General features: G+C 35.0%; 1 protein-coding gene across 1 annotated transcript in view; it reads left to right on the forward strand.

Annotated features, from left to right (window-relative positions):
• MAN1A2 (mannosidase alpha class 1A member 2) overlaps positions 1-14584 on the forward strand; it is a 189292-nt gene that overhangs the window by 42453 nt on the left and 132255 nt on the right. Inside the window, exons 2-3 of the mRNA XM_055312354.1 lie at positions 2537-2792; positions 8911-9007. Of these exons, the coding sequence (XP_055168329.1) occupies positions 2537-2792; positions 8911-9007 (353 nt within the window). The remainder of the gene's footprint in view (positions 1-2536; positions 2793-8910; positions 9008-14584) is intronic.

The following is a 14584-nucleotide window of genomic DNA, read 5'->3' on the forward strand; positions in this document are numbered from 1 at the left end:
CACAGGCAGAGGGAGACACAGGCTCCATGCAGGGAGCCCGACTTGACCCCGGGTCTCCAGGATCACACCTTGGGCTGAAGGCAACGCTAAACCGCTGAGCCAACCGGGCTGCCCTATATTTTATTTTATTTTATTTTTTTAAAAATTTATTTATTTATTTGAGAGAGAGAGGGAGGGAGAGAAAGAAAGCACCAATAGTGAGGGAGAAGAGGGGCTTAGGGAGAAGTAAACTCCCTGCTGAGCAGGGAGCCTGGTGCAGGGCTCAGTGCCAGGACTCTGGGATCATGACCTGAGCCAAAGGCAGACACTTAACCAACTGAGCCATCCAGGTGGCCCTAACATTTTATTTTTAATATTAGACTATGAATTGATATTTTTCTCTTGATGTACAGTTCTTTGATTTTTAAACACAAGTATGTATTCCCATAATCACTGTAATTGGGTTACATAGCAATGCTATCTTCCCAAAAAACTCTGTGTGTTATTCTTTTATAGTTAACCCCTCCCCCATCCATAATTCCTGGCAACCACTGATCTATTCACCATCTTTACGTTTTTTCTTTTTGAGATTGTCACATAAAAGGAATAATATGGAATGCAACCTTTTGAGATTGGCTTCTTTCATTCACATAGTAATACCTTTGAAATTCATTCAAGTGTGTATGAATAGGAATAGTTTATTTCTTTTTGAGTAGTATTTCTTACTCTTAGTATAAACAGTGGTTTAGTTTATTTACTTGTTGAAGGACACCTGGGTTGTTTGCAGTTTTTGCCTATTATGGGTAAAGTTGTTACAAACATTTCTGTATAGAATCTCCCCACCGCCAGTTTTTAGAAAAATAAACATAATATTTATCACTTCAACTATTTTTAAGTGTACAATGCAGTCGTATTAAATGTACTCATATTGTTGTGCAACCATCTCCAGAACTCTTCATCTTGCAAAACTGAAACTCTACTCATTACACAATAACTTCCTATTTCTCCACCCCCCCCCATCCTCTGGCAGCCACCATTCTACTTTCTATGATTTTGATTATACTAATAAGTAAGTGGAATCATACAATACTTGTTTTTTTTTGTGATGGGCTTATGTATAGTTTTTTTTGTGAACATAAGCCTTCACTTCTCCAGGATAAATGTCCAGTGCAGATGCTGAAATTTCTGATAGTTGCACCTTTAATTTCTTAAGAAACTGCTAACCTTTTCCAGAGTGACTGTAGCATTTTCTATTCCCACTAGCAATGTTATAGGTCCAGCCGTCTGCAGAGTTTGAATTAAATTTCTGGAGAGTTGACTCTGGTGACTGTTGAGTTAGATATTTACCCTTAGAGTATTCATCATTGGCTATTTTGGAAAATAGGAACTACCACTCCTGTATTCATTAATGTGGACTGGGGTAGAAGTGGAGAGAAGATTGATTGAGTTCTCACAAAAGTAGGGTAGGATAGAAAACCCTGTAGGAGTCCACTGCAGAAGTGTCCAAACCTGTGTGCATACCAGGATTCATCAGAGGAGCTCTTAATACACACATTCATGGGTTTCATACAGAACTACTGAATTGGAATCTGTATATTTAACAGGGGTTCAAGAGAGTTTTAAGCACTCTCTCAATTCCCACATCAGTTGGAAATTGTATTTTAAAGTCTATAGTATTTCCGAAATGTACAAGTTTTATTTTTTTTTATTTTTATTTTTTTTTAAAGAATTTTTTTTTAATTTATTTATTTATGATAGTCACAGAGAGAGAGAGAGGCAGAGACAGAGGCAGAGGGAGAAGCAGGCTCCATGCACCGGGAGCCCGACGTGGGATTCGATCCCGGATCTCCAGGATCGCGCCCTGGGCCAAAGGCAAGCGCGAAACCGCAGCGCCACCCAGGGATCCCGAAATGTACAAGTTTTAGAAACATATCTTGTACTGTATAACAAATGAAAAATTTTCCAAGCTCTTTTCTTTTCCACTTACTTCTATCCTTGACCCTATATTTATATTTTTGTCCCCTCTCCATGCTTGATTCTATTTCTAATTTTCTAAATTTCTAATTTTCTAAATTTCTTTGAAATTTTCAGGCAGACACTAAACCAATTTAAAGGCAGACACTTAACCAACTGAGCCACCCAGGTGGCCCTAACAACTAGGGGGAACCAGGTTCCCCCTCCCCCCCCCAGTTCTCCTCCCTGCTCTTCTTTTTTCATGTGTCTTCTGATAAGTTATTTTTTTTTTTTCTGATAAGTTATTGATTGCTCTTTTCTCTCTTCTCTCTTCTCTTTGGGTCCTGCAATTGTAACTTTCTAAGTTCCCTCTTCCTCCATCTTATAAATTCTTCACTCCTCATCATCCAGGGCTCATAACAAATTATATTTATCCTATTTGGACAGATAGATCTGAGTCTCTTCGCCAGATCATACTTACTCTTTAATGTCAGGAGTAGAAAGCATCTATCAGGGTTCGGTGGAGGAAACTTTAAATTTTATGTTCAAAGATTGAAGTTTCTTAAGGATCATTCTTATCAGTCTTTTTTTTCTTCTCGTATAGGGAAGAAGAGGAACGTTTAAGAAATAAAATTCGAGCTGATCACGAGAAGGCCCTGGAAGAAGCAAAAGAAAAATTAAAAAAGTCGAGAGAGGAAATTCGAGCGGAAATTCAGACAGAGAAAAATAAGGTAGTCCAAGAGATGAAGACAAAAGAGAAGAAGCCACTGCCACCAGTCCCTATACCAAATCTAATAGGAATAAATGGTGGAGACCCAGAAGATAATGACATACGAAAGAAAAGGGAAAAAATTAAAGAGGTAATAAAACTAAGATTTATGGTATGGAATGGTTATGGTATTTGACTGGATTCAGATACATATATGCATTTGTATCGTCTATGGTGTACTTTGTTCTTGTTTGTTTTCGGGTCATGGTTGTAGTTCAGATTCCAAGTTGGCAATAAGGGCTAGAATTCTCCTTTTTAATATGGATTATAATATCATTATCGGATACTTAATATTCTGATATAGTGTTGTTTGGATCACATTATACCACTCTATGTCAAGAAAGCTTTTGATATGCAACATCTTATAAATCATGTAGAATAGATCTGTAAATAATTTATCATTGAATAAAAAAAATTCTGAAGTGTTTAGTTACAAGGGACTATGCTAGATACTATGCACATCTCATAAACATACCTCTGAAGAGTTAGCATTCTATCTGCCATCTTTTAAAGTACAGATCTTGGAACCCCTCAACCATACCATACTGCAGATTCCTTTCAAAGGATTGAAAAGTGGGGGATGAATGACCTCAGAATTCTTTAAATTGTTTAGTCCCCAAAGTTTCCATTTATTTTTCTAGAAATTACTTGGAGATAAAGAGAATACCAGAGCAGGGGGAAAATTTAGTGAATATTAACAGTTAAGTTTGTTAATTAGAAGTCTTGCTAATTCTTGGTAGAGTTTGCAGTTACACTGTCTGCAAAGAAAGAGATTTTGTCAGGTTGTAGCAGTATCAGCAATATTTCAAAGGGATTGTTTATCATAAAATAAAGACAGCTTAGTTCAAATAGTTAAATATCTATTTGGATATTTCTAGTAACGACTATGAAAGATTTAGCAGGTACTTAACGTTTAAGCTTGGCCTAATGAATTACTTGTAAGACCTTGATGGAGTTAAAACAGAGCTGTACTTTGACGTTACCTCAGTTCTAGAATCTGTTTTATGTGCTGGCTGCTAAAGGCACTTTCTTTGGACCATATTGGGGAAACATTGATAGATTTTTTTGAGATGGCTAACCCATTTTTTAGATGTCATTAGAATTTACTGAAATACTTTTTTATGTACATAATAATTCAAAGACAGTGTGTCTTTAGGGGTCTCCCAAGACCACATACAGCCTCAGTGATTTGCTAGAAGTATTCCCAGAGCTCAGCAAAGCTGTTGTATTCATGATTTTGGCTTAGTATAGCAGTAGCATACAGATTAAAATTAGTAATAGAAAAGGCCCATATGACACTGGACACAAGTTTCTAGCTGTCCTCGTACAGTGGAGTGGTATGGACGGTGAACTTTCCTAGCGGTGATGTGTGCTAATGTGTAGGAGGGCCAACCAGGGAAGTTCACCTGAGCCTTGGTGGCCAGGGTTTTTATTTGAAGCTCATTATATAAGCATGGCTGACCTTAGTTCTCCAATGCCTCCAAAGGTCAGGGTGATAACATGTGGCCCAAGGCCCACAGCATAAATCATATTATAAGTGTACACTGTCTGATATGGCCCAAGGCTTCACTTAAACGAAGATACTCTTGACAGGCAGGATAATAAAATTTAGTGGTTATTTTCTAGGAGTCTGGCATAGGCCACAACTTTCTTTGGGATGTACAGGGTTTGGACAACCCAGACCTGGTGAGTTAACCCTTTAGAGCACACCATAATATCCAGTGTTCTTACGAGTCAACATGAAATCTATTAAGACCTCCCATGTGGGCTCCTGTTAAACCTTCCAGTCACTGATTTAGCAAGCAGTGAAAGTTGAAACTCAAGTTTATAGGGGAAGAAGCTAAGGAGACAAGGTGACATGGGCTGCAGAGTACTTAAAAGTTTCAAGAATTAGAGACATTGTTTACTTCTGAAGGCAGGGGTATGAAATGAAGTTGAAAAGGGATTATTTGAAAATTTTAAAAGGTGCTTTTAACTTCTAGATTCCCAAGTCTCCAGCTTAGCCATCCTGGCTGCTGCCTTCCCCATCCCAACAGAAGACTAAAGAGTACCTTTTGGAGGAATGAGTTAGAAAAGGTCTGGATTTGGGGAATACCAGTTATGGCTGAGGGAAAGCACAAACAAAGGAGTTAGGGTGGAGAGAATTAAGTGAAAAGTGTCCAAAATATGAGACCACTTTCTCCTGCTCAGCTCTCAAAATTCTAGCAGGTTTTTATATTCAATAAGCAGAAGATGGGAGGAGGACTTCTCTCTGAGACTGGCCCAAGAGAAAAGACCTATACTATTCTGCAGTGAAACACCCCGGGGTTTCACCTGTGCTTTTTAAGATGAGGCTCAACTCAAATTTTGCTCATTCACTGACAGCATTTAATTATCTTGTAAGTGCTTCCGTCTTCTGTGGAGAATAATCCAAAGATCACTAGGCGTTTCAGGAAAGTTTCTCACATTAGAGAACAAACAGATGGGAGAATTCAGGAATTCAGAGAAGACAGAAATAATACCAGGAGAACAAAAAAAAAAAAAAAAAAAAGAATTAGCATCATTAGAGTGACAAAAAATGGAACTCCTAAAATGAGAACAGTAAGTTATAAAAAGGAACGTTTGCAGAAAAATGAAAGAACTCTTAGAAATTAAAAAAAATATGATAGAGTTTTAAAATTCATTAAAAGAGTTGGAAGATAACATTGAGCAAATCCCTCAGTAGAACAAAGAAATTGAGAAAATAAGATCAGTCAGGAACATCTAACAAGTGATTAGAGGAAAAAGGAGAAGAAGTCAATTAAGAAAATTGGCTAAAGCTAAAGAATGTGAATTTACAGATAGAAAGGACCCACCAGGCATGGAACAACAATGAGCAAAAAAATAGAAGGAAAAAAAAGACGCCTACTGAAATTTTAGGAAAATAGTCATTCAAAAACAGATTGTGCAAGTTTACAGAAGAAAAAAAAGGTTCCACTCAAAAGATGGGATTGTATATAATGGCACCTCAGATTCCTCAGCCATAATATTGGAAACTGGAAGAGAGTGGAGCAATGGCTTAGAAAGAATTATATGTTCAGCCAAATTATGAATAAAATCTGAGGGTAAATTTAGTCATTTTCTCAAATTGCTCCTGGGAAATATGCTTCAGCACAAAAATAGGAAGAGAAGAGATTTTGGCAACAGGAGATCTGTCACTAGAGAGAGAAAGAAAGGGCATTCTCAGGATTCTGAATAAGAGACTCAGCAGGGTGACTGCTGTGCTTTAGGCAGAGAACAAAAGTCAAGGTTAGAGCAGGAGGCATAGAGAGTTTCAGGGAGCATATGTCAGGATAAAATGGAACTAATAATTTATCTGATGTGTTTGATTATACTGAGACAAGTTTTGAAGCTCAAGTATAATTTGGAAGTAAATTTAAAATTGTTAAATTAAAAACCTATGTAAACAAAAAAACCCAAGCCCTCAGACAAGTAATTAAAAGCAGGAAAAGCAAAAGTTGCATAGAGTAATATAATAATTATAAGAAAAACATGTTGCTAATTATATTGGGAGGATGTGGGCCAGAGAAATATATGTGAGGAAGTATATGTGGAGGTGTGGCATATAAAAGAGCTAAATTATCTTAACTATAGGGAAATATAGTATGTACCTAAACCTTCTTTAAAAATCAAGAAATAACACTATAAACCATATTTCAAAATATAGTGGTAAATAGAAAAAAATAGGTGAAAGAGTTTCATTGCCTCAGGAGAGTGGGAAAATATGGCAGACTATTGGATTTTTTTTTAAATTGAGCTTTATTGAGATATATGTATAAAATAAAATACATATTTTAAAAGTATGGGTGTTGTTAATGGGTGTTGACAGATCTATATACCTGTATAATCTATATACCTGTATAACAACAACTGTTACCAAGATGTGAATATGTTTATAATCTCAAAATGTTTTTCTTGTGCCCCTTTCTGATCAGTCCATCCGATTCCTTGGTCCTAGGCAACCACTGATCTTACAGTCATTATAGATTAGATTTGTCTTTCCTAGAGTTTCAATCAAATGGAATCATAAAGTATGAAAGTATGTGATATTTTGTGTCTGGGCATTTGGTCAGCATAATTTTTTTGAGATTCATCTATGTAGATTGCACGTAAAGATCATTTTTTTCTTAATAGTATTTGTGATATTGGTATACCATAATTTATTATTCACCTGTTAAACATTTGTCAACATTTGTTCCAGTTTTTGGCTATTATGAATAAAGTTGCTATGAACATTTGTGTACAAGTATTTGTGTGGGCACTTGTTTTAATTTTGACATATTAGTCTGTGATCTGTTGCCAGTTAATTTTTTGTTTATTGTTTGAAGTAAGGGCTGTGCTTCAGTTTTTGCCCCTAGGGCTTTCTAGTTGTTTCGGCATCATTTGTTGAAAAGATTATCCTTTCCTATTGAATTACTTTGGCACTGTTGTTCAAAATCATATGACTAAATCAGTAGATGTTAAGTCTCATTCTGGACTCAGACCTATTCCATTTGTTTGTATGCCAACCCCCTAATACCAGTAGGACACTGTATTAAAATCTTTATAGTAAACTCTGACAGCAGGTTAAAATCCTCCAACTTTGTTCTTTTTAAAAATTGTTTTGGCATTTTTGGGTTCTTTGCCTAATTTCTAGAATTAGCTTCTTTATGAAAATAGAAGGTTGTTGGATTTTAATTGGGTTTTATTGAATGTGTAGATGAATTGGGAAGAATTACCTTAACAATATTCACTGTTCAGTGAACATGTTACATGTTTCCACATAGATTTTCTTTAATTTCTCAACAGTGTTTTATAGTTCCCAGAATATAATTCTTGTACATATTGTCCTATTTATTCTGAAATATTTCATGTTTTTTGATAAATGGAATTTTTAAAAATTTCCATTTCTGTTTTTACTGGCGTATAGAAATATATTTGAGTTTAGTTTTCTGAACTTGTTTCCCTGTTACATGATTGAAGTCCCCTTATTAGTTTCAGTGGATTTTTTTTTGTTTTAGATTACTTAGGATTCTCCTTATACATATAATAATGTGCTCATTGAATAGAGGTAAACTTTCTCTGTTCCTTTCTGATTTTTCTATCTTTTATTTCATTTCTTACCTTGTTACACTGGACTTCTAGTACACTGTTGAAAATAAGTGGTGAGAATGGATGTACTTGATTTATTCTCAACTTTAAGGAGTTAAGCATTAAGTCTGGTACTATTAAGTATTTAAGTTAGCTGTAGGTTGTTTGAGGATCCCCCTTTTTTAGGTTATAGACATTTCCTTGTAGTTTACAGAGAATTTTTATCATGAATGGTGTTGAATCTTGTCAAGTGCTTTGTCTACCTCTATAAAAATGATTGTGTGATGTTTTTCCTTTTATTTTATTCTGAATTATATTGGTTTGGTTTTTGAATGTTAAATTAGTCGTAAATTCCTAGGTTAAACTGTACTTGATCATTACATAGTATCCTCTCTATAATGTTAATTTTCATTAAGGAATTTTGAATCTGTGTTTTTGAGATATATTAGTTTTCAGTTACAAGTCAGGATATTTTAATGAATACTGTTAATTGAATAGATTTTTGATATACCACAGTACACTATTAAATAATTCAACTGTTATATAATTACTCTGCTATTGTGTAGCTTGGAGCTCCTTGGGGTGTGAGAAGTGCAATTCAAACTAGTTGATATAAAAAAATACTAGCTTACTGGCTCTAAACTAGGGCTTCAAGCTTGGCTAAGTCCACATTTGTGGATGTTGTTGTCAATAATATGCACCTCTGTCCTTTTGTTGTTTAGTTTCTCCATATTGGGTTAGTGTTAGCTCCCATCAGCTTCAAGATGATATATTATGTAGACCTTGAGGTTCCAAATGAGTCCCTTTGTCTTCTAGTGTCTCTCATAGTATGCATAAAGAGACTTGATTGCTGCTACTTGAATCACACGTACCTACTCACTTTGATTAGGTCAGGGATTGGCAAACTACAACTTGCAAGCCAAGTTTTTTTTCTGTTGTGTAGACTGAGGTTAAACATGGTTATATGTGTTATCTTCACTGATACAAATATTGATAGAATAGTATCCTAATGTAGAAGATACAGGAGAATGGGCAAGGCTATAGTGATAGATGATCTAGATAGATGAATTAACAGTCTGTAAGTAATGTAAATTGATGGATTATAATTTTTCCTTTCTCAGATGATGAAACATGCCTGGGATAATTATAGGATGTATGGTTGGGGACATAATGAACTCAGACCTATTGCAAAGAAAGGACACTCCACTAATATATTTGGTAAGTTTACTTCTAATTATATATCCATTACTGTATCCATTTTCTATCTCCATCTTTAAAACAGAATCTAACTTTTTGAGTACTTTCTAAAACCTGAATATTTTGAATTATAACTTTGTAGCACATATTTACTTATTTTTCTTGCAAGTTTGAGTGATTTAAGATTTTTTCAAGATTTAGTGATAGTTGCTTTGGAATATACAGGGGATGTGGTAGATTTTCTATTTATATACAGGCACTGTAGTCATTTACCTGAGTATTTTGAAGCTTTTTTTTTTTCATTTTTAAAAATTTTTTATTTATTTATGATAGTCACAGAGAGAGAGAGAGGCAGAGACACAGGCAGAGGGAGAAGCAGGCTCCATGCACTGGGAGCCCGACGTGGGACTCGATCCCGGGTCTCCAGGATCGCGCCCTGGGCCAAAGGCAGGCGCTAAACCACTGCGCCACCCAGGGATCCCAGCTTTTTTTTTTTTTTTTTTTTTAAAGATTTTGTTTATTCATCAGAGACACACAGAGAGAGGCAGAGACATAGGTTGAGGGAGAAGCAGGCTCCTCACAGGAAGCACGATGTGGGACTTGATCCCTGGACCCGGGATCATGCCCTGAGCCGAAGGCAGACGCTCAACCACTGAGCCACCCAGGTGTCTCTGCATTTTTTTTTTTTTCTTTAACATCAAGGAAGTTAGGTACCTATTTGTAATTTTTCTTTGACACAGTTTTCATACTCCTCACAGTATAGAGGAGGAGGAGATGCAAATGAGAGCAGTAGTGCTTTGTATATACAAAAAACCATCACACACCCAGGGTGATTTGGTTGGTAGGGTGAGCAGGTTATGTTGTACATTCACGGTTCCAGGGGAAAGATTAATGTGCATGTGGATGGAGGTCTGGGGAAGAGCTGTGTTCATCTTGAGTTCACTTCAACTTTCTACCTCTCTTGAGTTTACTCCACTTGTTAAACTTCTCGGTTTAAAAATTGAGTGAGTTAATTTACTTAACTTTTACTTAACCCAAGGATAAATCTTGAGAATTATCAAGCTGTTCTTTATAATCTTCATCTCTTTCCCCCATTCTCAATTTTTCTTGATGTGGTGAGTATCTTTTAAGTAATGATAGGTGAAGGCAAGAAAATATTAATGGGGTAGGAAGGCACACATACTACTTTATGCAGTGCAGTTATCCTTACCAATTATAAAGTGCCACCACAGTAATCTAAATGACAACTTTTTTCTTTATGACATTTGGAAGGTTTTTTCTATTGCTTTGATTTCTCTTATAATTTGTTTTTTGCTATGTTATTTTTTGTAAAAAAATAAAATGACTGAAGAGATCATTTCTACCAAGTTTGAGACATGTTGGGATGGAGGAATAATGGAAAAAAATTTCCCTTAGCTAACCGAAGATACTAGAGATCTTTTAAAACAATATTTAAGTTAACATCTATCACTTAATGAAATAAAGTATGTTTCCTCAGCAAAGGTTACAGATAGAGAAATTCCATTGCTTTGTGGATGCCACATTGTGAGATACTAGTGCAGGGAAAGACATTATATTTAATGGTTAATTAAAATTAGGTCTTCTCTTCAACTAAGTATTTCTTTATATTAAACTCTGGTGAACTATGAGTCCTTTCAAAGGATTGGAATGTAAATGTGTACTGAAAATAAGAGTTGGATGTTAATTTTCTGCTTGTTTTTTTTAAACCTTATTTCCCAGAACATCTACTGTATTAACATTTATCAAAGAGATAGGACTCCAGAGCAAGGTAGTAGGTAAATAATGTATATTATTTCATTTAATCATTGTAATTGCTGTCTAAGGAAGATTTGTTTGCTGAATTAAATTCAGAATATAAATGAGTTTTCAGGTAACTAAAAATTCCATTCCTTATAAATCAATATAAATCTTTTAGTGAGCAAAGTGATATTTCTTAACTGAATGTAGTTTTGTTAAAATCCTAATGGAGAAGTTTTGACTTAATGTTTTTTTTCTGTGTAAAAACAATAGCTTTCTTTTTTTTAATGAAAGGTAGTTTTAATTTGTGCTAACTTTGTCAGACTTTTTCAAGTAAACTGTGTAGGTCACTCTTTGGTTAGGTTGGTAAATGATGACTCGGGTATGGTAGGTTCAGATTCTTGTCAAGTTGAGTCCTTGCCAGCTGGTTATTAAGTTGATTTAGTGGTTAAACTGAGAGTTATCCGTGAGATCCTAAAAGTTAAAGGAAATTAGAGTTGGAAACGGAGACTCTATAAAATGAGCCCTTTCATTCTGAGTTAAAGCAAATATTTGCCAGTGTTCCACCATTTTAGAGGAATCATCATGTAAATGAAAGCAATTAAGTATATTTCAATAAAAAGTTTTAAGTTTTTTTTATACCAATTTGGCATGAAATTAGTAACTTTAGGGATTCTATAACTTGGTTTATGAATAAGACTAATATTTTCCTTTAGAAGAATAGTCATATACACGTTAGTAGAAATATCAACAGTATTTATATAGTTCATACTGCTATGAACTAAATTGTGTCCCCCATAAATCTATATGTTGAAGCTCCAACCCTTAAGTGATTATATATGGAGATAGAACCTTTAGGAGTTAATAAAGTTAAATGAAGTAATAAGTGTGGGGCCCTATTGATTGATAGGGCTGGAGCCCTTAAGAGGAAGAAACACTAGAGCCCTCTCTCCTCATGCACATGCACCAAGGAAAGGTCATATGAGAATATAGTAGGAAGATGGCTGTCTACAAGCCTTCACCAAAATCTGGATCCTTGATTTGGACTTTTACAGCCTCTAGAACTATGAGAATAAATTTCTGTTGTTTAAGCCTCCTAGTCTGTATATTGTGTTATGGCAGCCCAAGCAGAGTAATAAATGTACTATATGCTGAGGACTGGTTTTAGAGATTTATGTGAATGAACTTATTTTGCATTTAAAACAACTATAAGAGGCAGGTGCTGTGGTTACTCTTTCCATTTTACATATGAGGACATCGAAGCACATTTAGGGTTAACTAACTTGCCCCAGATCACACAGTTAGTAAATAATGGAGCCAAGATTCGAATCCAGGCAGTCTAGGGCCAAGGTCCCTTCTTCTAAACACCATTCCACACTATTTCAGTAGATTCTAAAGACAGAAAAGCATTAATAGCAGAACACAGGAAAAATCCATTGTGAGAAGAAAATTATAGTGAAATGGTAGAAAAAGTGAAAATTTAGTCTGCAGAATTTTCAGTAATCAAAATTAGGTGCTTATATCTTTTATTTTTTTTATTTTTATTTTTTATTTTTTTGGTGCTTATATCTTTTAATAAAACTTTTGAGTGGTTACAATTTTTTTTCCCACCAAATAAGCTAGGTAGGAATGGATCCCTTATTGTTATATTTTTAGATATGCAGTTTATTAAAGGATTAATAAACAAAGTTCAAGACTTCGTTTCTCACTTATTCTCTTCTTTTTTGCATTTCATATTTGCTAGTATGACTTGGAAGTTAAAAAAATTTTTTTAATTTTTATTTTATTATTTTTTTTACCTTTGTTTAAATAGAAGAAATCTAACCAATGGGTAATAGTTCTGAGTATCTCATTTGACATCCTAAATTCAGTATGCCTTTACAGAATCAATCTTAGAGTTAAAAGGAACTTTAAAAGTCTGGCCTATTATGGAACATATAGGCGAATATTGAACATATAGGATCATATAGGCGAGTATTGAAACTTGCAGTATTTGAGATTATATGGAAAATAACTTAATATGTGTCCTTTCCCATGTTAGTAGCTTTAATTATGAAAAAAATTATATGGTAACTGCAATCAGTGTTCCTCTGACTTCTACTAGCTAGTGCTTGGCATTATACAATTTTTTATGTGTAGATAACAGAAAACCCATTTCAAAATGGCTTAAACTAAAAGACATTTAATCACTCAGTGAAGTCCTAGCATAGATTGGAATCCAGCTAAGCTTTTCCTTTACGTCTTTCCTCTGTGTGTTGATATCTTGACATTGGCTGCCTCAGCTTTATATATTCATATTACCACATCTGTAGAAAAGAGAACTGTAGTGAAGGGAGCACTTGGGTTTCTTAGAAACTTCACCGAAAGACTCATTGTTTCTTGTCTCTAATTGGTTTTTGAGCCCATCCTCTAACCAAATACCATTCCCAGAAGGATGACATATATTCCTTTGGTTTTACCCAGTTAAGGCAAACTCCTGGAACTAGTGAGGGCAAAGAAGGAAATGTTGCTGGACACAAATTAGCACTGATATTAATTATTCCAATAGTGATTAATGGAATGAGTTCTCCAGAATGAGGTATTTTGGAGAATAAAAAGAATTTTGTGATGGATAGGTCTTTTTGTATTTATTTTTTTTTAACTTTTTTTTTCTTAAAGATTTTATTTATTCATGAGAGAGAGAGAGAGAGAGAGAGAGAGAGAGAGAGACAGAGAGACAGGCAGAGGGAGAAGCTGGCTCCATGCAGGGAGCCTGATGTGGGATTCCATCCCAGGACTCCCAGGATCACACCCTGGGCCGAAGGCAGGTGCTAAACTGCTGAGCCACCCAGGGATCCTGGTCTTTTTGTATTTAAAAGAAAGCATTTTGATTTGGAAGAGAGTTACTTTGGAGTGCTTTTTGAAGTGTGCTTTTATTTTCTCTATGTGTTATCTATGTGTCTATAGGTGTGTGTGTGTGTGTGTGTGAATTCTTTTTGCTATTTCCAACTTAACTGTGTTATGACTTCTAATATTTTGTTGAGAATTTATGCATATTTATATTTTGCATTCATATTCTGTATTTTTCTTGCATTGTTTTGTGGTATCAGGGCAATACTGGCTTCATAAAATAAATTTGGAAGTGTTCTCTGCTCTTCATATTTCTGGAAGAGATTGTTAAAGATTGATTTTATTTTCTTCTTCAGTGTTGGTAAAATTAACCACGGAAGCCATCTGCATCTGGAAATTTTTTTTCTGGGAGGATTTTAAACTGCTAATTAAGTTTCTCTAGATGTAAAGACCAATCAGTTTACCTACAGTTGACACTTGAACAACGTGGGTTTGAACATGGGTCCACTTATGTGTGAGTGTTTTTTTAATACAGTATAATAGTGTAAGTGCATTTTCTCTTAAGATTTTTTTCAAATTTTTATTTGAGTTCTAGTTAGCTAACATACAGTGCAGTATTGGTTTCATGAGCAGAATTCAGTGATTCATCACTTAGATGAAACGCCCAGTACTCATCACAGGTGCCCTGTTTAATACCCATCACCCGTCTAGCCCACCCACCACCACCCTCTTCCCTTCATCAATCCTCAGATTGTTCTCTGTCATTAAGAATTTTTGATGGTTTGTTTCCTTCTTTTTCTTTTTCTCATATATTCATCTGTTTTGTTTCTTAAATTTCACAGAAGTGAAATCATATGGTATTTGTCTTCCTCTGACTTATTTTGAATACCCTCTAGCTTCATCCATGTTGTTGCAAATGACAGGATTTCATTCTTTTTGATGGCTGAGTAATATTCAGTTGTGGATGTGCTTGTGTGTGTATATGAATCTTACAGTTTTATTAATAACATT

This window comes from Nyctereutes procyonoides, unplaced genomic scaffold, assembly GCF_905146905.1.
Source record: "Nyctereutes procyonoides isolate TBG_1078 unplaced genomic scaffold, NYPRO_anot_genome, whole genome shotgun sequence".
NCBI classification, from domain to species: domain Eukaryota; kingdom Metazoa; phylum Chordata; class Mammalia; order Carnivora; family Canidae; genus Nyctereutes; species Nyctereutes procyonoides.